Source organism: Dromaius novaehollandiae, chromosome 19 (genome assembly GCF_036370855.1).
Source record: "Dromaius novaehollandiae isolate bDroNov1 chromosome 19, bDroNov1.hap1, whole genome shotgun sequence".
NCBI lineage: Eukaryota > Metazoa > Chordata > Aves > Casuariiformes > Dromaiidae > Dromaius > Dromaius novaehollandiae.
In genome coordinates this window covers 13,130,606-13,156,687 of record NC_088116.1, presented here as the reverse complement: position 1 = coordinate 13,156,687, position 26,082 = coordinate 13,130,606, and the positions used below count along the sequence as shown (strand labels likewise).

The window sequence follows — 26,082 nt, the reverse complement described above, 5'->3', positions numbered from 1 at the left end:
AGCACTGCTGCATGAAGGGACTGTTTAATATATTTTTGGAAGGGGGGGGGGGAAGAAAAAAAAAATCTTTCAAAAGAGCCTCTTTCAGCTAATAATGAAGTGAATATTATATTAAGAATGAAAACATATTCAGTGTAACTTACAGAGAGAGACAGAAAACCTTTTCATAACACCCTGGCCACAAACACAACTGCCAATTAAACCGGCTTCGTTCTCCAGCCCGTGCCAACACAAACGAGGGGGCAGGGAGAGCAGGACATGTAAAAATAGAGGCGCGCTCGGTGCCCGCTCGGGGCTCGGCAGCAGCGAGGCAGCTGGCGCCACCGAGTAGTTTCCGCTCTGCTGACTTTCAGAAACAGCCACCGAGCTGCAAAGGCAGCAGCCGCCCGGCTGCCCGCGAAGCTGCTGCTGCAGCCACGGGAGAGCCCTGCGCTGCGCGGGACGGCAGCAGCCCCCGGCGCAGGGTGCTCAGCGCACCCCTCGCCCCTCCGAGCAGATGTGGCCGCGATGGTCCCTGCATCTCCCACCCCGACAGCCTGTGCAGAGGGGAAGGAGATAGAAAACCAGAGCCACCAGGCTGAGCTCAGAGCATAACGGGAGCTGCCAAAACCTGGAGCACGTTCCAGCATCCCCTCCATGGGTTCTCATGTGCCACCCCATCTTCAGCTCAGCCACCCCACATATTTGTGACCTGCCTACAACGCCAGCCTACTGCTGCTCCCGGGAGAGCAAAGGAGAGGCTGCAAGACCAGGACTGAACAGGGGACCCAGCGGGGACGTGGACACACACCAGTGCTCTCCAAGCTTTGCAGCATTAGCTGCCGTTGGAGTCAACAGGCCAAAGAGTTGGGTCATGTTGCCCCCACCGAGCTTCTTGGGGGCTTGCTGGCACCAAGCACGTTGCAAGGGAGGGCAACAAGCTGGGAGACCTGACTCACCGCTGACACACAGGAGGCAGGGATTTATTTTTAATGCTTCATACAAGTTTTATCTTTGCTTCACAGATTGAGGAACCAAACTGACAAGGAGGGATTGAGGGCAGACAGTATCTTAGGTTTTGGTTAAACTCAAGCACACCCACATCACATGATGTTAGATAGTATTTTAATTTAGCGAATGCTAGCAAGGTTCAGAAGCTGAAAGTTGACATTAGATAAACCCAAACTGGAAATACGAGACCACTTTTGAACTGTAAAAGGTAACAAGCCTTTGCAACAGTTTCTCCCTGGAACACTCCAAAGATGTTTGTAAAACTATTTTGAAGAGAGAAGGGGGGAAAAAAGGCACTTTGGTCAAAAAATCCTAATAGTAAACTTAAAGGTCAAAGTTTACTGATTAACAATTACAATTTGAGATTCTCTGCAAAAATTTTCAGTTTTTCTCAGAGTTGCATTTCTGTTTTAATGCTCATTAAAGATCCAGTAATATTTTTGTTATTGCCTAGAGGCTGAAAGTTTGTATTTCTTAAAAAAAAGAATGTAGTAGTAACTATTGGCAGTTATTTATTATATAAGAGAAAAATTGAAAATCACACTTTGGTCAGCTCTAGTTAACAGTGAGAAGTCCTTAATGTATCAGCAAACTAGCCATCAACCTAGGGATAGACTCTAGGTCAAACGCAAGTTACAGGCCGGGCTGGGAGACATCCTCGGGGAAGAATAATTGCCATTACTGGAAGCCCTGCAGTGTGCAGCAGGCAGCTGACAGGAGGAGTGGAGATCTCGCCAAGACTTACAAAACTCCTCAGCATTACGCAGAGAGCCATCTCACCAGCACCCAAGCACAAAGTGCAGAGCACTTAAGATGTTGCTGGACTGATGCCTTCCACGAGGAGTTTTCTCCACTCAAGTTTGGAAAGCTGCAGGTTCTGCCTTTGCAGTGTCAGCTATTTATGCAGGTACAAGTTTCCACTTTCAAATGCACCCACCTGTGCTCACTTAACACCAGCAGCCAAAGGCTATCAGACAAATGCCAAAACATGTCAGATCTGTAAAAGGCTAAGGAAGCTCTCAAGAAGGCACAGCCATCCTGTACTAGAAAACTCTACCACATTTATGTCTCTAGGCCTCATGGCTTATTCTAACAGTCATGAAACACTAAGCTCTCTGTTCCTTGTGTGGAACTGGCATCAGCTTCTGATCAAAGGAAGTTATTGGAACAATTTGTACAAAAAAGACCAATATCCAGATACAAAGCCCCTCAGAAACGAACCCTTGAACTGCTTGCCTTTGACAAAGTATTACGAGGGATGCATTGCCATCTAGTGTCTAGCCAGCAAAAAGGAATCAGCAAGTCATCCACTTCATTGCCAACCAAATGGAGATTGATGGGGATAAGATTTTAATACTGTCCTGGAAAAGAAAAAGAAAAAAAGCGCTGGAGATAAGGCCGCCTGCATAGTTCGTGTGACAGAAGAACAGCTGGGAAGCCCCTGGCCACAATAGCCATGGAAATCCAAACACAACAAATTGGCCACATTTAACAAAACAAGAGCACAGGCTTGTAATCTTTAAATCGAAGCCTGTGCTTTGAGTTGCCTGCTCAACTCAAGTTAAAAGTCTTGCCGACTACCTTACATGCAATATTTGCATTTCAGTTGAATACTATCACTGCACACTATTCATCAAGACTCCGGAAGCAAGATAAAGCACTTCAGTGTATAATTTAAGAAAATTAGTATAATACAGCCGCATTTCTTCCTTTCTGGTCACCAGATTTATACTCTTGGAATCTTTTGGGAAAAGCAGATCTAGGAAAAAATAGTCTGATTGTTCTTAGGGAAAAGATGACAAACGACCCAAACTCCACGTTCCCTTTGTATCTGTTCGTTCTTCAAACTAAGCAGCCCAGCAGGATTTGACCTTCTTTTTCTAAGCTGCCAGAATGTCCTTTCTCCAGAGGCAGAGGACCAGCATAAATAGACAAGCAGAAGGGTCCAGAAGTGTGCTTAGAAGGTGCTGCCAACCCAAAGCTTTCCTCCACTTTTCTCTTTTCAGGACATCTTACAGAGAGGGCATTTTATTTTAAGATACTGTCAAAGTCTGGTGGTATGGAATGCAAAAGCCATAAAGATGCTGGCAGAACTGGGGAAAACAAGAATGCTTTTCTTTCTTGGCAAGTGGCCGTCTTGGAACACACATTTACCACGGGCAACCCTCCATGCCCTGCAAGTCGACAACAAGGCACTGAATTATGTTTTGAAGACCTTATCCATCCTAGCCAAACATGGATGGGACAAATACCATGAAAACATCGTTTCATGTTACCAGGTTCCTCCTCCATGGAATTTAAGTGGTTTCTTGGTAGTTCTGTGCTTGCCTGCCACGGGTTCACTAAGAGGTGTTTGGTTTTGCACTTATTAACTCAGTCACACCACAAAGGCCTGCGTTCAGAGACGTGCAGGGAGGATACGGTGGATTTTGCTCCAGAAGGAAACCAACCTGAGCAAAGCTAGAAAGGTCAGTGATACTTGAATAGAAAAAAGCTGGTGTTACTTAAGTAATTTGAAATTTAGCATCAACATGCACAGGAATGTTCAGCCAAAACAAAGAGCAAAACACACTGTGTTGCCTTAGAAGGGAGCTAGCTATACTAACAAACTGGACCCTGTTTCCAAATTCCAGTTCCTTACACTGAAAGAGACATTCATCACTCTTGCACAATAAATTGGCACAAGTCCTGCTAGCATTAGCTCTCAGATTGGTTTATTTTCTCAGAACAAGAACTAATATTAAACCTAATTTTTAAAGAACAATCTGTATAAACAACACAAGACTTCATGGCATCCTACTTCTATTCACAGATTCCCCAAAAGCAGCCCAGAACCTGGAAGAGGTAGGATGTCAGGAAAAATTTTCTTCAGAGTGTGACAGAGAGAAGAGGACATTTTCTTCTTTCACACAGTAGAACTTTGTTTTTCTGAAAACTGAGCCTCAGAACTGGAAAACAAGAACCCGCTTCTAGAAAAATGGCTTGTGTTTAGATGAACAGAACCTCCACTTCACACTCTCCAAACAAGACAGTGTGCTTTCCTCCTTCTTCTGGAACATAGATACTATCTTGAGTTCTCTGCATGCCCAGAGGTAGACCTCCTTTCTGTCTAAGAACTGTTCTTATCACAGGCTGGGGACGTCCTAGGATAATAAAATACCACAGTCAATAATGTTCCAGCAATGGTCACATATTCATTTTATTTCTATTTATATCTATATCAGTGGCTATAAGCATTAAAAGGTCAATCATTAATAGCACATGTCTACAACAGCCCTGAAAGAGTCACCAAGAGTTTTGTGGATTAGCACAAATGGAACAGGAACAGTAAAATTCCCATGAAAGCCAAAAAGCTTCCTCACCTAGGGCTTGGAGGAAATAGAATGTTAAGCAATATAAACTCAAAAGTAACAAGCCCACCTCAGAGAAACCCTGAAAGTGCCCTTGAGGCCATCTCCTTCCTTATATGGGGTCATCTATGCTACAAGCCACCTGTGCTTTTCCAACCCATTCTGGGAAACCCACTGTCGGGATGCTTGCTCTTTGCCTTTGGGAAATTAGTCCTCTGTCTCCCGGAGGATTCACCATGCTCCTAATCAAGGGTTTTCTACTGCTTTTCACTGTATATGTTTGCTCCCATCTTCTTTGCACATCCCCCTTCTTGTTTGCGTAGGGCATTACTACCAAGCAAGGGCCTAGCCACAATTTTAAGACACTTGCAATAGATTCAAGGTACACAGTACTCCCAGCATTTTGTTTCTCCTTAGTTCCCTCCTGCCCCATCACTCACAGTTACAGTTGGGTCCTTACCCATCTTAAAGTCCCGGCAGACACAGACGTGACAGATTCGGTACCAAGCAAAGCCTCTCCCTCTTATCCACCACCCTCTCTGACCTACCACCATCCCACCACTCCAGCTCTTTAATGTTACTAGAAGGAAAACCAGTACCTAGGCATAGGGGAAGCTTTCCTCTGGCTATAAACCAGACATGTTTCTAAGACGTAATTTTTTTCCCCTCTGTACTTCAAAGCAGCATCTCTTGGGTCACTGATCAGGACTCAGATCACCTACTTTGTCTTCTACATGGCTACAGTTCAACAGCACTGACCTTGCTGCCAAAAGCTCTGCTCCTTCAGTGCCTCTTCTAGCTATGCTTTCCCAGTGCCTCACCCTGCTGACAGCCCAGCACCGCCTGCTCCCTGGCCCTTGCAAGCTGCTAGTTTTTAAGTGTTGGTCAAACAGCGAAGTTCTACAGGGGAGATGTGGTACCTCCAAGGATATTGTTGAGTTCCCTATTGCCCCCAAAGCCACTAAGAATCTGGGACAAAACACATCCACTACACGCATTCATGCTGCTTTTTAATGTGCCTGTTACACGTTTCAGTATTGTGCTGCTCATGTTGCTACCGCAACTGGCAACACTAAGGCCATGCGTGGAGGAGTACTGATACGGAGGGTGTTTCCCTAATTAGCCACAATACAGACAGTATTGAAACACTGCTGGGAAGTCAGTCTCATCACTCCATCATTCATGGGATGAACTGTGGAAAAAAGTCAAACAAAATCCTTGGAAACCTTTCCACAAGATATCCCATACCTGTCCTACAGATTTTCTGAGGATCAAAGGATGTACATTCAAGAGACGGCTATCTTCTCCCAGTTCAAGAACACTAGCAGCCCAAACCAATTTTTGCTACTCTTTCAGCGGCTGCAGCCACTTTGGCACGTTCAGCCAGCTCTGCTGCAGCAGCGATCTCTGCAAATTTAAATCAAATTACTAGTAGCGAAATAGAGAAGCATGTTCCTTAGAGGATATCAACTTACAGACTGCTAACCAGAAGGCAAGAAAGCAGTAACTGTGAGGAAAACAAACACTTCCCAGACTAAAGGATGAGAAGATGAAGTACCACACAATGTGCAAAACGTATACCTCACATATTCGACATCCTTGAAAGACAACTATTTTGTCCTTACATCACAAGATCAGTGAGGTTGCAAGGGACCTCAGGAGGTCTCTAGTCTTATCTCCTGCTCAAAGCAGGGATAGCTATGAGGTCAGACCAGATTACTCATCTCTCCCAGTGATCCTGAAAAACCAAGGTTTTATTCTGCTATAATGCTTTCAGAGCCACACGAGACAACTCAATACCTCTGACTCAAAGGACATCCAGCAGAAACGGGATGAGACTGTAAGTCTGAATCAAGACAATCAGCCTCTTGCAAAGGCTGCCCAAATTTACAGTTTGGATTAATAAAAGCACAGAACAGTTGAACAATTTTCAAGATTGCCAGAAATAAGCCCCTAGCAGACTTCTAGTCTGGCACAAACTAGGATACATAGTAACAAGTCAGCACATAGTCACTGTCCTAGTTCACTCAGGCTAATTAAATCCCATGTTGCAGTTTCATTTAACAGGCAACCTTTTATTGCCAAACCTTTCAAAACCGCAGGTTCACACAGATAATGGGAATATCTTGTGTTACACTCAGCTTCAGGCTGACAGCGCTATCCAGTGTCCACCCTGCCCAAGAGGTTTCTAAAGAGAAAACTACTAGCAGTCACTTCAACCGATCTCTTTTCTTCATCCTTTGAAAATTAATCAGAGATAAAAAATGCTTAAATCATTCTTCTAGGTCGCAGCATAAAGTCCTAGCAACTAGGGCAAGGAAAGAAGTGTTTCTAAAGTGAAAAATATCATTATACTTGATGTGCTACAGTATTCTGTACTTTATTAGAGAAAACCATCTTTGCTCCTGTTAAAATGCAGCTGCCTTCTCCTCTGCTACTTGTCAGTCTAATACTATACACACGCAGCACTTCTTTTTATGTGTCCCTGATAGGCATACTTATAAGATAATCACTTGATGTTTCCACTGGCTGTTAGCTGTGGTTCAGAGGGTCTAGCTGGGTATAAAACCTACAGCTACTGAGGCTTCTCGTGCACCAGAAAAACAAAGGATCACACTGCGAGTCTGCTGGTTTCATGGCTGCTATTTGAAGTAATAAAGTCTTTACATGCAGCTAATTAAAAAAATATTCAAACTGGAACCCTAAAGCCATTCCACGGAGTGTTTGATCAGTTCATCTCTTTCATTTCCACCTAATGGCTACACAATCAAAAGAAAAGTGGAAGGGAAGCACATGGCCCCGAAGACACACAGAGCTGGATCGCGTTCAAAGCGTTTGCTGCTCCTGCAGGTAGAGCAGCGTGCTCCAGCGCGGACTCCACTCCAACGTTTGCTTCCATCCCTCAAAAGCAGGTTGGCAGCAGCTCACTCAGTCACACAAGGCAGCAACGCACACACACTCTGAAGTTCAGACACAAGTCTGCTGGTACCAGCTATTTTAATTCATTCTTCATAAAGACAAGACAGTTGATCATCAATTTGCAATAAACAACATGCCAGGTCACTGGTCATTTATAATCATCACCACTTTTACTGTGTTAAAGCCATAGTTAACACATAATGTTTAAATAAGGCTTTAAAATTGGTTTAAGCTCCTTTCTTACATAAGCAACTGTAGTTGCCTCTTATCCAGCTCCCCCTTTCCTGTCTCTAGAAAGGCTGTAGGAAAAGACAGTGCCATGAGGGCACCTAACGTAGCAGATCAAATTTTTGCCAAAACACGAGGCCTCTGGAAAGCAAGCGTGCGCTTAACAAGGCACAGCTCCTGCCAGCTTGGCTCTCATTAAGCCCATGCTTTAAAGCAGCAGCTCCCAACAGTACTGCACTGAGACAACCCATAGCAAGAAGCGCACTTCTCATAGAAGCAAATAATCAACTTTGTGGAGAGAATATAGCCTGGAAGTCTAGCCTGGCTTTTACATCACAGAGAAAGGTCTTCAGCAGACAAGTTACTTTTCTCTAAAAGTAGCCTCCATGTGTTTGGAAGGGAGGCACTCTGCCTACAGTAAGAATACTCCTCTTTAAACCCTAATGGGATGGCCACTGACTAAGGAGAAGAAAAGAAGGAAAGTTTTGACTCAGTAGTTGGAACAATATGGTGTATCTCATCCTACAGCTGCAGAAGAGCACTTTGAAAAAGTGCATGTTATATGCACACCTTTGGAGCACAGATTTACAAAGGAGCGAAGACCTACTTGAAAGGCAATTGCCTGAGAAGTGTTCTTCACCCAAAACCCTACAAGTCCAAAAGGAACTTCTGTTCTGATATGAAAGCTTGGAGAAATGCTACTGCTACCAGGAAGTAAGCATGCTCTCTCTTAAATGCATCATGTGGATCTCAAAAGAGGTTACTAGTGAGCCATAACCCTTCTGAATGGCAAGAAGAAAGCCCAGCAATGGCAAACATAGAAGCACAGTACTGTAATCATTGCACAGGGATCTCATCAATCAGTTTAGAGTTCAAAGCATGAGGCTTGGAAAGGATGCACAGTTCTCCACACTGTTTTCTTACAGATCTCTAGCTCTGAAGCACATCAAAAGCAGCAGGAAGAGGCTGGAGCTGGATGCAAAAGCAGTAGGCACTGAGGTTGTTATCAGCTGGTTGATAACAAGATGTGCTGGGTCACCCATTGTCATATGTAGAGAAGAAACAGCTTAGCTATTTAAAACACTAGACTATCACATGTTCTTCTCTGGGCAATTATTAAAAGAGCACGCTACACATCTCCATCACAGGGAGTCTGTCCCCAAGCATGCAAGACAGCTTCAGTGAAACACTGAAATTAGGACACCACTTATCTGCTATCTATGAAAGTGATTTTGCAGTAAGCCGTACTCTCATTTCTCTCTCTAATGTGTTGGTTGGGGATGTCCAGCTGTTAGTGCTTCAAGTGGCCAAGATTACCACAAAGCCTGTCTTTAGAGTGAAGCACTACAAGGAACATGCAGAAGCTCAGAGACTTCCCAGGTCTGAAGGAAACCTAAGCCTGAACAGGCTCTCTGACCAAGAGCTATTATGTCTACCCTATTACAGGCGCACCAGATGTCAAAATTCAAAGATGAAGGCGCAAAAGCTATAGGAATTTTCATTGCCATCTGAAGATCTGTGTTCACATGTCTGCTTTCCTCAGGATGCCTCTTCTGTAAGTCAATTTATGATTCTCAGCACTGCAAATGATCCAGGATGAGTTTCAAGCACTGCCTCTAAGCCAGACAGACATTTAAGTGGAAGGATACATTCACCAGAGCGCTTTAACAAGTCTTGATTTCAAAGACACTGAATGCTGATGACATGCACTATCGTCCTGAACCTGAGATCACGGCAGAAGGGTTTGTCCAGTCTGCTCAGGTCTATGATAAGGCAAGGGCACTTAAAGCAAAGAGGGGAAACAAAAAGTAAAGCTCATTCCCAAGTATTTCTAAAAAAGAGTTCCTTAAATCAGCACCCCAGACAAAACAACAAAACCACTTTCAAGAGAACAAGAGGTCTTACAAGAGGGACAATTACAGGAAGGTGAAAGGAATGGATGAACTACTCAACACACACTTATCTCAGTCAGAAAGGACTTCATCTAGCAAGTCTAGGCTGAAACTGATCCTTAAAACAGCTCCCAGGACTTCATAAGCTCAGATAACTACACTGTCAGTAATGCTCAGCATTATATCAAATCAACAGTTCCTCGATAAAGCAGAGCAGTTACTGGGAAAGGCACATGAAGGTCATCTCTACCACTACCACAAATAGAGGAAGCAAGCATCCATTTTCTCTGTAGATCTGCAAACCAACTCACAACAGTGCCAAGACACTCCCAGCATCTTCAGCAAAGAGCCTTCCCAAAAGCAGTATCCCCAGATGTGAAATCGTCATCAGTACCTTCTACCCCTTGGTGCCAAGCATCATAAAAGTTGTCTTGTTGCAAAGCACTATTGCCACTATGCCAGACATAACAATAAATGCCCTGGTGCTGTTCATGCCATGATCTAGCCTAGGATCCCCCTCCAAAAATCAGCCATGAGGGCATGGTTTGCACCATCATCAATTGAATGTTTTTTCTTCTAGTGTATGTCAGAATTGTCTTTTGTTCGGTCCCAGCTACTCCTGCTTCTGAACGCTGTTAGAGGCTCTGGTGCCTGGTCCTGATAGCACAGCTCTTCTGTGCAACACCGTGCTGAAGTAGTGAGACACAACACTCGCATTCAGCAACACGGATTGTTCCCAGTGCTGATAGTATAAACGGGGACAACAGCCTAGCCACGGCTGGCCTATGTCCATGCACACCGTGATTTAGATCATTCCGTGTTTCTGCTCAGGTTCAGGATGCAGCACCACTGAAATAAGCAGGCACTGAAAAACATCTTTCATTCTTCAGAGGCAGTAACATCCTCCAAGCTCCAGATGATACACTGTTCACAGGCACGATTCCACTGCTCCATACTCTCAGCCCTCCAAGAAAGCACACTAGGAAGGACAAGCCCACACCATTACATGGAAAAGGGCCCTTTGCTTTGCTGCTCAAGGCTGTGCACGATCTTTTAAAATCTCAATCTAAAACTAATCAGGGTAGAGACATTTCGTCTGCTAGTTCAGAAAGAAAGCCAGGAGCACGCTGGGTCAGCAGGACTGGTGGCCAGGCATGCCAGTTCTGCCTGTCTGCTGCTTGCGATGGGAAAAGCCCATGGAGGGCTGCTCACTGCACTGTCTGTAATGTGGCAAGAACCAAGAGCAGCACTGGGGGCTTCTGTGCCTCAGCTAACAGCACACTTAAGCCATAATCTGATCCCAGGCATACGAGTCACACACCTGCAGCAGGCTCCAAAAAACCTGTTTGGTCACTACATGCTTGAGGTAGGTTTATCCAGTTTGCCTTTTTGCCCTCCAACGCAGCAAAACATTTTTACTTGCACTTCATACAACTTATCACACCAAAACACATGGGGTAGAGAAAGGGGACTTTAAAAATGGTACTTTGTGGAAAGCCCTCAAGTAACCATTCATATCTTTGCTGCTGGAAGTGAAAGCCAGTAACTCTGAAGGCTCTGCAAAACTAAATCTTTCCTCATAAGGAAATTCACATCTTACACATAGCCCATTATCTTTAAAATTCTAACTGCATGATAAACCAAGCATTATCATGGGAATGAAACTGAAGAGCCCAGCATCTTTTTCCACTCTCCACTGATCTGCAATACCAGCAGCGAAGTCGGCATATTTTAACTTCCTGCTGCTTAGGAAAGCTCTAAGAAATAAAAGCTCACATAGGAATATTCACTGGGGGCTCAATCTGCCCTCAGCAGGGCAAATATGATGAGGCAGGTCCCAGGCAGACAGCCAGGATCTTGAGAAGCAGAGTCAGGACATCCCTCTCACCTCACCTGGGAGGCTCGTGTGTGAACATGCAGAAGGAGAAACAAGCTTTTAGGTATCTGCTAGATGTTCAGAGTGGGTGGCCCTGGGCTGGGTGTGCAGGCAGCCCTCTGGTGAGGCTGGAGAACCATCACTTTACTAAGTGCCACACTGCCCTTGGAGGACAGGCATGGCAGAGCAGTCTCTCAGACATTGCATGGGTCTCTCGCCTTTCCTTTTCACATGATCTTTTCACTTGCAAGCCCAGGTCAGACCTCCAGGTCTGGGCAAAGCTGCTTCTAGTGAAATAAGTGCCCTCATCAAGGACTTCTGTAACCAAGCTTTCACATTTCAAACCCCCAGCACACACACACGTCAGGGTTCAAAGAGCACAGTATCCCAGACTCAGGTACCCAACAGCAACCTTCTGGTCCCGGTCCTCAGTTCTCTCCACACCATCTTTCACCCAGACCTGTTGTCATGGTCTAAAAAAACCCAGACACCCGTGTTTAGTACAACGGGCTGGGAAACATGTGGCAGAGGATCCTTAGACCAGGGGTGGTGCAGGCACTACTCCACTTGCAGTTTTCTGGGAGACCCCTCACCTTTCTGGAAGATTTGTAAGCTGTTATAGACACTACCATAAGCTCCAACTGCAGAACTCTGCAAAAGGAAAGATGCCAGAGGAGGAGAGATCTGAACAAAAACAAAAAAACCACCAACCACCTTATTAAAGCTTTTCTCCTTCCTCTGCTTAGCAAGGAGAATGCTTAATTAAGTCATCCTTCAAGCCTTCCCACTAGCTCTAGCAATACTTAGCATAAAGCAGATACTTAACAGAATTTCCTTCGCAACACAGGACATCTCTGTGGTACAATAATTTGCATCTTCTAAAGAAGAAGTGAAATTGCTGGGTTCTGTGCTGTTCAGCTTTACACAGTGGGTAGGGACAGTCCCAGCAGGAGGTACATTTTAGATCTTCAGCTCAGCAATAAGGGAAAGTAGGAGGGGAAGCAGCAAGTTGCTGTTTACTCAAAGTCTGGAGCTTTCCCAAGTCAGGAGTTTTGACTGTATTATGTGCATACTTCTCAGCTTATTTGCAAGTCTCTTTTAGCTTATTAGGTCAGTTTAACTGGCAACTGCTGCTGGTTTTAAGCCCAATTATACTCACTTCTACCTGGCGACACAGCCCCAATTCTGCAGCCAACTCTCACCAAATAATGGCTTCAAAACTGCTAGGCCCTGCTATTCGTAGCAATCTCCAGTTTGACCTCAGAGTCATAGTTTCCTGCCATAATTTCAATATTGTCTGTTTTCACTGGAACACTTCCCTGTACGCTCTCAACTGCTGAGACCACTTCTCCTATGTACTGGAGTTGAGATGCACACTAGAGGCAACCTTTCAGCTTCGGGGGGGACACTCAAAGAGACTCATCTTTCTGAAATGAAACCATCACCATAGACCCTCTACTAGAATCCAGACATTTCTAGGGAATTTGTCTACACTCTTCATAATTAAATTCTTTCTTGCTCACAAAGGATTACAGTAATGATAAGAAATTCCATTTGTTGCAGGGTTTAGAAGTCTTTCACCAAAAAGCTGTGCTCTTCAGTGGAACAGAAAGCTCCAGTAAGCCAGTGGTCCTCAGCCCATCCACAGTCTGCAGTTTCAGGGGACAATGAGGAACTTTCAGCTATACACATACCAAGTAACCTGCCCCAACATACTACACAGCACACAGGCGTATAGGCACAGGCAAGCAACCCAAACCCCCAAAGGGGCAAGCATGCAACCCAAACTATTGTATTTGCAAGGAACTGCAGAGGGACAGATTTAAGGCCATAAGTTTTCTCACTTCTGTTTCTACCCCTGAATATTTCTGAACTCCTCTAGGAAGCATCAGAACAAGTGACCTCAAATTTCAGCAGGCTAAGATTTATTCTTACCTGGAACTCCACTAAAAAGGAAAAAAGTGTATTCCGCTAAAAAGGAAGGAAGAGTATCCTGAGCATGATGCTGTTTGCGGAAATTACAGCAACTAGAGTCTACAGTGAGAGGGATACAGAAATACTAGGCAGGATGAGTATATTTAGGCGTGTCTGGCCTTAAATGTCATTCTGGAAAATGCAACACAGCCCTGGACTATTTAGTACAGAAAAACAAACCATTTGTTCCTGTAACAAAAACAAGCGTGCCAGAATTCACCAAAACATGCATCAAACCTACCTGGGTAGGAGCTCTGCATCAGAGGGATACAGCACTGTGCCATAAAAGAGAAAGTGCCAAGGCTACAACTCTAAGTCATTTAGCTGGCAAACTGGACAACTGGTCAGCTCAGTGCTTAGCAAGTACCTGCCAGCTGGTAAACAGGAAAGTTTTCCCTAACTTTTGTGATTCCACTGGCTCGTTAAACGCGAGCTACAGGCAAAGTTTACAGGCCACCTAATGACTAACTACTTAAGACAGAAAGGATGAAACAGGCCTGTTGGACTAAGTATGGCTCGTGCCCTAAGCCAAACTTGTACAAAGCTGTCAAAAAACACAAAAGAATGTTCTGCCTCATTTCTGACTAATTACTGGTGCTTTGATACAGAGTGGGAGTTTCAGCTGGAACTGCTTTGCTCCTCTCTGAATATGTAAGGCAGTTTTAAGCAAGACACTGCAGCAAACCAGCTTCCAGCTAGCACAAGGCCCTGCCCTTCAAGAGCTTCCTCCGGTAAGAGATTTTTCTTAAGATGAATGAACAGCAGCAAATAAGCACTATGGTGTGTTATGTAGGTGTCTGATTAATATCTGTCTGGAAGACATTTATACACTGTTACTAAAACTGAGTTCAGAGAAGGTGAAAAACCTTTTTGACTGACAGCCCTCAATTATCTATGTAAAGCGGCAGAACTCCAGGAGAGTCTTGTAGCTGCATCCATAGAGGTCAGCAGAGAAACTCTGCCGACAGCCAGCTCAGCCAAACCTTTAAGCTTCCTCAGGAGAAACTCTCCTCTAACAGAGGTTTCTCCTCTGCCCTTCTCCAGCAGATTCTGCGTCACTTCTCAGTCGCCACTAATTGAAGACATTATTTTACTTACGACAATAGCTATGTCACATTAAACTAACTACGTGGAAGCCAGTATCTTTGCCAAGCTTTTTTCAGGAAGAAAGAGGTTACGTAACCTTACCCTGTTTCTCCCAACATTAACGATATTAAGGTAGCCCTCGTCCACACACACACACCCCAAATGCTCTAGCAAGAAATAAAACTATGTAAAACCACCACCAAGAAGGGATTGTTTCTCCCCCCAGCCTGGAGGGTCTCATACAGCAAAAATTAACATGGGAAGTCAGTGTTTTTAGCAACGAAGTTTCAGATGCCAATTAGGAGACATTCCTCGGACACTGTAGCCATGACAAGACTCAGTGCTACCCACCATGCTTTGCCAGACACTGCTTTCTGTTCTAGTAGGTCTTTCTCAGAACCCAGGAGATGATCAGGTTCATTCCAAGTTCTATCATGAAGGAGGGCCAGCTGACACACAGATGGACATGAGTTCCCCAGGTCAGGCACAGCTAAGTGCTACAGCTAGAAATGTGAGACGCAAGTCATATAGGCTTTCAAATTGCAAGTCTCTGAAATTCAGCAAACAGACTCAGAGCCTCCTTGCCAAGTGCAGAGCTACGGACTTCCTGCATACCTCTGGCCAGACCATATGTCAGTCATAAAACCCCCTTTCATAGCTGTTTGCCTGGGGATAGGTACCTGTTAATAGATCTGGCCAGTCTCCTCATGAACCTGGAGCAGAAGAATTTGTGCTCTTAAGCAGCTTAGCAATATGCCCAGCTGAGATCAGGGGCCTGTGGCAGACAGGAGGGGTAAAAACTACAGCAAGGATGCACATCCAGTCAGGAATGAGATGTGTTGCTTTATGAAGCAGCCATTCAATCAAACCTCTTCCTCAAATACTAGTTTACCTTCATCGCAACCACAGACAAGAGAATCTAGAAAGAGCCACGCTTAAAATGCCATGGCTGCATCCTGCATTCTCACCACTCATGACGGAAAGGCTGCTAATACTCATTTTCAGCAAAATATTGCTGTATTGTGTGAGATCGCATGGCAGCAACCCCTGAAGGCCCTGAGCTAGTGATGCTTTCTGACAGAAGGCTGCTGTCATTTTCCACAACCCTTTCCCGAGGGCTTACCCTGAGGCAAGAGACCAGCGAAGATTTCCACTCCCCCTCAGCCCCCCTCCCAAGGTTTTGACAAAAAAAAAGAATGATCAAAGAGCCTTTGTGCATTTATAAACCCTGTCAATTTTGCTAGAAGATTTAAGACTTTAGAGAGACCAAAACATCTATTTGAAATTTTCTATACAAACAGGCTTTTTAATATTTCAAAAAAAGCCAGAAATAAAATATTTAGATTTTTCTGAAGTGAAGCATTCCAGCAGCTCAAGACAGGAGTGCTGGAAGGGAGGAGGAAATCCAATTCTTAAGTTTGACAGGAACAATTTTTTTGTTTCTTTTAATTGGCAGAGAAACAAGACTACACAGCTCTTTCTCCCCCTGGCTCCGAGAGGGAATAGCTGGGATGAGCAGCACAGAAAACAACAAAACCAAACTTACTCAAGTGCTGCCAGTCTCAGGTTCCTGCTCCATGCCAGCTTGCTTGGCAGGAAAGACTCTCCAGGCAGACAGCGCAGTAGCCTTTCACTCTACCCTCCTGCCCCTTTCCTTCCACAACCCCCTTTAGGTTACATTTTGCCTCTAAAATCCTCCTGTGCAGAAAAACAACTGGCTCCCCACCTGAAAACACTGTCCAGGCAACGTATCAGAGGTCTGGGGAGACCTCAGCCCTTTTCATGACTTGATTACCTTTATTTCTGGTCATAGAGGAGAACAGTTGAGAGGGGCGAACATTCGGCAGCACATTTCTTTCTCCTTATCCACATAGTCCTTGTAACAGCTGCAAAGTAGAGCACACCATGGCGTCATGGGATTGCTGGACAGTTAACAATCAGTGCCGCAATTAGAAAGTTTTCCCCTTAGATTAAACTAGTTAGTTAACAACAAAGAACATACTGCTAGCAAAGGAATAGCTGCTCCAAGCCCTTGTTTCTGCCATGCCAGGGTATGAGAGCTGGCAACATTGTGCCTCATCACCAGACCTTGGGTCCCCACTTTGCTGGTGACTATTAGCCAATTAGATCATTTGATTTTTGCCAGCCAGATGCTTTCTAAGGCAGTTTTGCAAGTGTATGACGCAGAGGAATCCCCCACCTGTATCCTATACTCTAGTTTGGTATCTCCTACACTTTTGCCATTCCTTGTGCAAGAAGCTACTCCAGTGCCTAGCAGGAGGCATCCTCCAAGTGCCCTGCTCCTTGGTAAGGTACAGCGAAAAGCTATCTACCATTGACCTCTCAAATCTGGGCAGAGGATGGGTAGGGGACTACACGGACATGAGTCCAGAATATGTGGATCACATAGCAAATACTTCTTCCTCCATTCTCACTTCTCTGCCAGAGTCGTATTTGCATGGCAAAAGCTGAGCAGACTGCTCCATTTTAGCTACTGCTTCTCCAAGCAGCAGTGCCACAGGGTGCTGGGAGGAAGCACAGTATCTTCCATGTCCTGTGTTCCTACCTCACCAGGAGTGAGGTCTCAGTGGTGAAGAATCCCTGACCCAGAGGGTGACTCAATTTGGGCACTGTCCCAGGGATAAATGGTTGCATGTATAGGCAGCTTTACTGCCTCTGCTGCCGTATAAGGTCAAAAGCAGACTTTTTTTTACAGCACATCAGAAGCACGTTGCAGCAGAGGTGTGACATTAGCCAACGTCCTCCTAGCCCTCTTCCACCAGCCCTTCTGTGTCCAGAACTTAAGAGACTTACTGCGCTGAGATTTCTTTGAACGAAACACTAGGTCTTGCAGATAGACACTGTCATGTCTGTCTATGCTAAGCAGACCAGGGATGCCTACCTGGCCTCCAACTAGCAGGCACTCGGCATTGAAAACATCACCTACCAAAGCAGGAAACTCAAGAGCTACTCATTCAGAGGCAGAGATTCATGCTGGATGTCGGAACAACCACATTTTATTCTGGATTTGATATACTGCCTGTCTTCTGATAAAACTGCCAGCCACTTCGAGACCAACAAGACTATAAAACTACACTATAGCTGATACGAGACATATTCCACAAAATCCTGGCCCAGGATTTCCCTGTTTCTCTCTGGTGAAAGTGAATTTTGCTGAAAACTTTGTTCAGTTTTTAAATGGATGCTTTTCAAAGTTCTGTTTTAGACAGCAAAAGCAAGCTATTAACACACAGTATTCCTTTTTGCAAAGCATAAATGTACTCAGTAAGAAATGGAAAGACTTTAAGAACAAGATTTTGATTCATATTCTATTTTTGAAGCATTTGCCAGATCGCATGAAGGGCTTTCACAAGCAGCTCGGTTTGGCAACATTACAGAGATCTAGCCTGAGGTGTGGCATGATTAACAACATCCGATACATCATCTTCAACTATTTTATACTAATTTCACCCTTTGTCGTAGTAAAAAGCAAAAAAACACAGCAATTTTGACTGGCACTGAAGCAGAAACTCCAAGACGACAGTGGTTTATCGTGTACTCAGGTTACCGCAATGTGCGTTAGTTGTTTGTGCTGCCATTTCCAGAGTCGGTGCTGACAAGCCTGTGCACTGTTTCCCTGAAGTCAGAATGCCTCACTGCTTCCTGGCAGGACAAGCCCAACCTTATCAGCAAGATTTTTCTTCTACCAGTTGATGTACTTGGAATGAGTCCAAGATAACACGAGGCTGTTAGAATCAATACTTCTAGCACCGATGAGTCCTTGACACCATCCATACAGCACACCTCCAAGAGGAGCTACCTAGTCATTCAGAACAATTTTAGAACTACTTGTGTTTATTTAGCAGTTCGGTAGCTGTGCACCCAGAGACAGACTAGAACGAATGTAAGTGGTGCATTTCAGATGTCCATACTGGCAACTAATACTGCCTTCAAGTTCTCCATGCTTCTGAGGTCACAGGAGAAGTCTGAAGACTTAACATTGTCACAGACTATTAAAAGAGATTTTGATATATCAGACACAGATGTGCAGGCACAGCCCTTTACTAAATGTCACTTGACAAAGGGACTCAGCCCACAGCGAGACTGGCTTTTCCAGCTGTGCCAACTGGTCTAACAAGAGATGTTACTGCTCCCTACAAGCCACGCTTCACTGTTAGGCATCTGAGGCAAAGGAAAATGTCCTTATTCAAGGGCCATTTTGTGATCTCTGAAGCCGGGGACTTCGCTGCACTCTGCATCTGTCAGCAGTGCCAGCAGTACAGCACACATTTTCGGGAACTAGCTAGTGCTTTTGCCGATTTCAAAGAAAAGAATGAGGATGGAGATTAGTGTTAGTCATGTTTTGGTGGGACTAAAACATGACTACGGCTGACAGGATTGTGCTGTACTCAGCCTGTGGGCAAAGAGAAAGTTTGCCTTCAGGATTGCTCATTTACTGCCTCCAAGACAGCAAGAAATTCATTTTTAAGACCTTCCTACAGATTAACATTAGTATTTGTAGCATTGTACAGTGAAGCATTTGCAGTGCAGAGGAGCTGCTGTAATCCACCATCCTCTTCAAGGAAGCTGAAGCATGCTTATTATTCCAGCATATTATTATCATAAGCTCTAACCTACAGTATTTCATTGGTTTCAAGGCATTTCAGCAGCCCCTGCCTTTCTGTCATCAGCCTGACCCACCTACTCACATGAAGTACAACACGGATATCCCCCCAGAGAACCTGTACGGAAAGCGTGGATACTCTCAGCTTCTCGCATATCGCCTGTAACCAATGTGTCTGCAAAATATTTGAACCAATTTTCTCCATGCTAAAAAGACCTGCATTTTCCCCAGTCCCTTACTAGCCCCAATAGTTATTTTCTTTAACAAACACTAAACTAATTTCGAGTGGGTGTTTCCAGGCTGTCTAAACACCCCTTCTTCCCCAGCAATGGGAAGGAGGTCTCTCACCTTGCCAACTTTTTCAGCTCATTGTTAATATCGTGGTTAAACGGCTGTATATGCTGAGCTCTGACCAGGAAATCCCGGGCTTTTTCATATTCTGTCATGCAGAGACAAGCCTGTCATTGAAAGACGACAGATACATTGAAGGATAAATATAGACTCGCTACCATTCTTCAGGATTGAAACATGCACAACCACAAACATTTCTGAGACCGATCCAGGTAGTTCAGGAATCCCCTAAGAAAAGGGCTGTGTGACAGATTTACAGAAGGCCAGATTTTCCGGCAGGTCAAATGCAGACAAACCACTCTGCCTGCTGTAGGAGCTTAGAGCCCTGGCCCACAGTCTAGTGGCTCTCTTCAGTATATTCTAGGTACTCCCCACGGGCAGTTTGACTGGGACACTGCTTGATGCATCTCCTAGAGGAATTATTTTAGCCCACCTGGCCACACCTGAATAGCGCTTTGGCATTTCTTTGGTCGATCTCCAAAGCCTTTTCTCCGTATGTCAGAGCTCGGGCAGGACGCTCCAGTTTCAGGTAAGTAAGCGAGAGATTGAGGAGCACCAGCAATTTAGAAGCATCAATCTGACGCTGCTCTGCCTCAGTGGAAGGGCTGCGACCTAGGATGGAGCATGCCTGAGCAAACAGAGAAACAGCATCAAGACGTCATGGGTTTGTTATGGAAAGTAAGAAATCCATCTGATCAGCCAGCTATATCCATGTTTCTATTTACCTAGGTCAGTTAAAAATATCAGAATCCTAAAAATACTGCATGGCATTATCAGCATGACTAGCCAGCTCAGGCATAGGACTCTGTATCTTCCTAAAGGTACAACACAGCTTTAGGAACCTATCAAGCAACTAGAAAGCAAAAGAGGGGAAAATTACACACAGGAACCAGATTTTTAAGGGCAAAGATGTAAGTGAAATCAAAGCGGAGAAACTTAAAATATTCTTATGAGAAAGAAATAGCAAGAGAAAGCAATCTCAAATGGAAGACAGAAAAATCTCACAAATTTACAGTTCAGGAAAAAACAGAACATTCTCTTTCCTGGGGCTAAAAGTAAAGTTAAAGCACTCAAGCGACTGGACACCTCTTTCCAGAGCATGAGGATCCTAAATTACTTCCGAAAGCATTAATCCAGAATGTTACCGCAATACAAGACCACACTGCATTATACCCTCTCCTAGGGAAAGCTGACCTGAAAGGCCCCAGTTCAGCAGTCAAAGCAATCAAGCAAACTGCTCAGAGCTCATAAAGACACTGAGATATACTCTTCTGTCACAGCTGGAGCCCACAGGGCGCAAAGCTTAAGAAAAAGAGGTCAACGTATTTCTGCCATCCCTTCTCCTCCTTCAATGGCATTCATTTACCATTGCTGCTCATACAAAAGCAGGCACTTAAGGTCTGTTCTTAAATAACAAACTATACCTGGAAAATAAAATTTAAGCATTTGTTCTCTAAATCATACTTGTTATGACGAGTTAGCACTTAATAATCATTACTTCTACAGCCCATGGATGGAAAAAACATCTTTCTAGTGTCATACCCGTTTGTATCTGTCTTTGGCATCCATGAAGCACTGCTGACGGTAGAGGTAATTGCCAAACTCTCTTTCTGTGTCTGCCACTTTCAACACCTTTTGTAGCGGAAACACACCCTGCTGCTCCTGTATAAGGAAATACCTGAATTTCAACTCAAGCAAGCAGAGATCATGGACAGAAGAGTCCTTTGCAGGCCCCTTCTACGCACAGAGCAGGAGTCAGACCGTTGCCAAGGCCCCTGTATTGTCCAGCCAGGCCACTGCCATGTGGCATTTCCCATCTCCAGGCTGCAACACGCCACTACTCTTCTTGTGCTGACAACTCCTGGTGAGCAGTGCTACAAAACCAGCCTGAAAGCTCATCAGGACCAAAGGGAGGGAAAAAAAGCAAGAGTTTGTCCTTAAATCCTGCCCAGCTCTCTCACCTGCTTAACGCACAGCAGACGGCTAACACACAAACCATACTCCTGGCATGAAAGGTGAAGTTGCCTGAAAGTCTACACTGCTCTAATGGCTTGTCATTCACCAAGGGCAGCTGTGTATTCCTGCCTCATGCCAGTTCTGGGGCTGGCCAGACACCGCATAACACACCAACCCAGAAAACCGAGGCACAGGTTTTCTTCTAGGTTTGAGAGTTTGAACCAGCTCTGAGTAGGGCAGTTAGCAAGAAGGGGCAGCCAACCGGGAGGAAGGGGTGGAAGATCTTCCCCATGCAACGACAGAGCAGCTTGCTCTCAGGGAGTGTGTGGAAAGAGGGGCCTCTGCAACAGCAATGGGGGAATAAAGAGGGCCTCCCTCCATCAGCATTGCTGCCTGTGCCCCGACCGCTGACCCACAACCACAGCCCAAAGCTTTCTATGTGAAAAGGGGGAACTAACAATAACACTGCAACTCACCGGGGAGGAAAGCGAACAGTGAGGGAGCACTTGGGACAGCAGCCAAGAAGCAAAGACAAAAATTGGTGGAAGGGGTTGGGGGGGGAGGGGGGGGAAGGGAGGAGGGGCACACTGACTCAGCAAACTAACAGGACTTTTTTCTTTTTAACAGGCAGCTAGTTACTGTTCCTGCCACTTCACAGAACTTCCTGGAAGCTGGTGCCCTCTAGTGAGATCAAGAGGTTTCTTGCAGAGCTGAAATAAATGGAAGTTGTTCCACCAACTCCACCACGTTGCAGCAAGCAAAGACAGTTCAGTAGCACCAAGCTTCTCCCTCTATGCTAGTTTGCAAAGAGAGCAAAGCGTGTGGGGACAGTAGCAAAGAGCACATGTTTGTATCAGAGCACGAGTGAGGCCAGCAGCCTAGGGTCTTCATACCTGCATTAACCTAAACATGTTTAACATATGATCCTATATCCACAGCAACTGAAGGGAACAACGGCAAAGTTTTAGCCTCCAGATTTATGGCTCAAACCTTATCAAGGCAACTCACAGCAGTCAAAGCAAAGAATCTGTCAGATTCAGCCGAGTCTAGGAAGTCCAGCAACTCCACTTCGAACAAGACTGTGGCATTCAGGGGAATCAGAGGAGGACAGCCTAGTTTCCCATAGGCATAATCCGGTGTGAAGACAAATCTTGCCAGTTCTCCCTTCTTCATGGTGAGCAGGCCAATTTCCAGCCCCCCTAGCGTAATGTCTGCCACAACAAGAAATGAAAGGTCATGAGAATCTCAAAAACAGAACCCTCCCTCCCCAACTCTGAATAACGATTTCTCTTAAAGCCTGGAGAAAAAAAAAAAAAAAAAAAAAAAATCAGTAACTGCAAAAGTCAACTCCCCACCATGATGACAACTTGTGCCCACATACTGCTGCTCCTGATGTTTGGATTATCAAGGCAATCGGCCATGGGAACAAGCAAACAGCAAGCATCAACATCTCTCAGGTGATTTTAAAACATTAAGAGAGTATTTGTTCCAGGACAGCACCCAGCAACACCACTGACAGCACAGCTGTTCACTCCCATGGTCAAGAGAGGCACAGGGCACTCAGTTCTAGATTGACCAACACCTGCATGGAGCTTTAAAGGTTTCAGATAATCTAAGCATTAAACAGAGTCTAAATTAATATGTCGTAAAGGGCAGGTCTTTAAAACGCTCAAGTCCCAGGACAAACTTTTCAGCTCAAATTTACCTTTTCCAAGTTTCATCAGTCGAGGAAGCTTCCTGTAGCAGTTCGTGCAGAAGGGCTCATCTGCGTATTCCAGGTACCCAGAGTACTTCACTGCACATCCCAAAACGAGCAGCAGGGAAAAGATGACAAAGCAACAGTTTGACTTAACGACCAGTAACACCACCATCAGTGGCACACTGAGAGTTGCTTTTGCAACACCAACCTCCTTTCACCTTGCTTTTCTTTCCCCTTGAGCTGTAGAGCAGCAGAGGGAGCACAAACCACCTTGTGATTATACCAAAAACCTGATCACAACAAAGTAGCCAAGTGGTGTTGGCTGTGTTTTAACACTGGCACCAGAAAAAATAGCTGTTTCACAGTATTGATTCCTATCTAATCGAGAGATGTGATTTTGTTAAGAGCTGATGAGAGTTTCGTGAAGGAGGAAAATGGAAACTTTGGCCAGAAAAATTAAACTACCTCCATTATCTGCAGAAAGATGTAACAAAGCCTTTCCCACCCAAAACTTGGGAAGAGAAACATACCCCACTGAGCTTTGCTGCTCTCCAAGGAGCTCTATGGGTAGCTACAGTTCTCATTCAGAGCAGAAAACCCTCTACAACTGGTTCCTCATGACATGACTAAGCCCTGAACAGGAACCGCTTTCAGCTTCAGACTGCTTCTATCTACTGTGGACACAGGTGGAACCTGGAAATCCTGCTTTCCTCAAGGTCAAGATGTCCTTTCATTTAATCTGTCACCACAAGAAGTTAAACAGATTATCCCAAGTGCTACAGTACTGATAAGAGAGAGCAGACAGTCTCTGAAGCAGCAAGGCATACTACCGTATAAGCACTTTAGCACTGGTATCAGAACAAGAACTTAAAGTCCTACGAAGCACTCAAATTTGTCAGCCTGCAAACATCTACCCTCTACAGGCTTAGGGTATCTTTTAAAGCAGGTTCTGTCCTCCTCACTTCCTCCAACATGCAACTTGCGGCCCACAGAGACCTTGCACTGAGATGTAAAGGACACACGTGAGCATGAGACCCTGACTGCAGTCTACAGCTTCCAAGGATTTTGGTTTTTCTTAGTTCCCTTAACCGAACACTGAGATTCAACAACAGCCATTTGGGGGAGGAAGCTGCTCAGGGGAGGGTGAAGCTCCGGGGAGCTGAGCTGAAGCCTAAAGGCCTGCGCAGACGAATCAGGACACAACACCCTGTAGCAGGGGGGCTGTGCTGCGGGTTCACGTGGTGCTCACCGGAGGATTTTTGGCCGGTAGCACGGGGCAGAGGACGCTCAGGCGCCAGGAGGGCATCAGAGCTGGGCTAAACTCTAACACGGGCCCCAGAGGCCTGGCAGGGTTGTCCCGAGGGTGCAGCAGCAGCGCTGCCCTCGAGCCCTGCCGGGGCCCCGCAGCACCGGCACAGGGGGGCCCCGGTGCAGGTGCCTGGGCCCGCGCAGCCGAGGCTGGCAGTGCAGAGCCCCGGGGCACCGCGGCCGGCACCGGCTGTACCTGCCACAGAGGCGTCCGGGGCCACGGGCTCCCCAGCGCCGGGGCGCAGCACCTCCTTGAGCACCCCTCCGTCGCCGCTGAGGTCCTGCAGGCGCCGGGCCTGCACCAGCCGCTGGAAGGGGGACGCGGGGGCGGCGGGGCCCGGGGCCTGCCCTGCCGGGCGCTGCCCCCACTCTGGCACCTGTCCCGGACCCGCCATGTTGCCGCCGCCGCCGCCGCCGCCACCCGGGGCCGCGCCGCAGCCCAGCATCGCCCGCCACCGCCACCGCCGCCGCCGCGCCCGGCGAGCCCCGCCCCCCGCGCCAATCAGCGCATGCGGCGGCCTCAGCCAATCAGGCTCCGAAGAGCACCCCCCTCCCAGCAGGCCGCCTAAAAGCCACGAGCCGGCACCGCGCCTCCGCGGGGGAGCACATGTATCTGTGCGGATATTGTCCAATCAGCGCCGCACACGTCACTGGTAAGGGAGGGCCTGCCGCGCCGAAGCAGTGCACGCTGGGGGATGTAGTCCGCGCGCACAGCCCTCGCGTGTCGGGGCCCGCGATCGCCGGTGCTGGGGCAAGGCCCGGCGGCGGCAGGTTGCAGGGCCCCACGGGCTTCCTCCTCCTGCTCCTCCTTCTTCTCTTGCTCCTTCTCCTCCATCCTGCCACAGCCCTGTGTCTCCTTCTGGGCCTGCTGGGGCTAGGGGAGTGCTCCCGCCTCAGGCCCCTGCTCCCTGCCGTTCCCCTGTAAGTGCCTGTGGGCCTCCTGGGGAAAGCAGCTCCTCCCAGGCCTTCTCCTCGCTTTATCTCCCTCACAGAAACCCAGACTGCCTTTTTGGGAACGGCTGCTTGTCTGGGCACCAGCAGCAGCTCCACAGGCCGCACTGCAGCCCAGGCACTCTCTGCCTCACTCTCTGAGATAAACCGTCGGATTTGAGTGTCTCAGACCTCCTAGTAAATCCATCTCTGAACAAAAAGCTTTTTCTGAATATACAGGTGGAAGAGCCTCCTAATCTGTTACTACCTTTGAGTCGGACACTTTATATTCACAGCCTGCCTATGAAAAAGGGTAGTGCAGTTACCTGGTTTACAGTGCCCCAAAGAAGCAAAGCATTTGGCCCCAAGGCCTTTGGAGGAGGCCAAGTTAGGTCTCTTGAGCCATGGGCAAATGTTCTAATCCCTGGGCTTCCCTGCTCCCCCATCTACATCTAATGGCCACAGTAGGGTGGCTCCAAGACTGGACCCTGGTGGCTTCAAAGCCTTGTCTCATCTTCAGCTTTATCTGGGGTGATGCTAAGAGAGAAACTATTGCAGTTGCCATAAGTCAAACATATAGTCACAAAAACACACATCCATATCTTATCCCAAACTGGAGGGACAATGCTTTGGGTTCTCCTCTGGGGTTTTCCAAAAGAAAGAAAGGTTTCAACCCAAAGGAAAAATACTGTGTTTCAATCAAAAAAGAGTTTTAGCTGATAAGAAAGTGCTTTGGTGCAAACGATTCTGCTGACCTAAGCAACGTGGATGACTGAAACAACAGCAGGATTCTTGGAACCTGGCCGTTAAGTGAGGCAAACACCTAAGTCTCTTATCAAGCCTGGCTCTTTTTGTAGCTGCCCGCACAGTCATATGATGTGTGTACTTACACTTGCATT

General features: G+C 46.2%; 1 protein-coding gene across 1 annotated transcript; it reads right to left on the bottom strand.

Annotated features, from left to right (window-relative positions):
- Positions 1-1,087: 1,087 nt before the first annotated feature.
- On the bottom strand, positions 1,088-24,648 carry FKBP6 (FKBP prolyl isomerase family member 6 (inactive)). The gene is made up of 8 exons (XM_026110903.2): positions 24,450-24,648; positions 22,952-23,041; positions 22,255-22,457; positions 20,833-20,952; positions 19,724-19,918; positions 19,288-19,397; positions 16,111-16,201; positions 1,088-4,133 (listed from the first exon to the last, which is right to left on the bottom strand). The coding sequence occupies exons 1-7, from the start codon at positions 24,646-24,648 to the stop codon at positions 16,123-16,125; spliced, it is 996 nt and encodes a 331-aa protein (XP_025966688.2). The 3' UTR covers positions 1,088-4,133; positions 16,111-16,122.
- Positions 24,649-26,082: the final 1,434 nt, after the last annotated feature.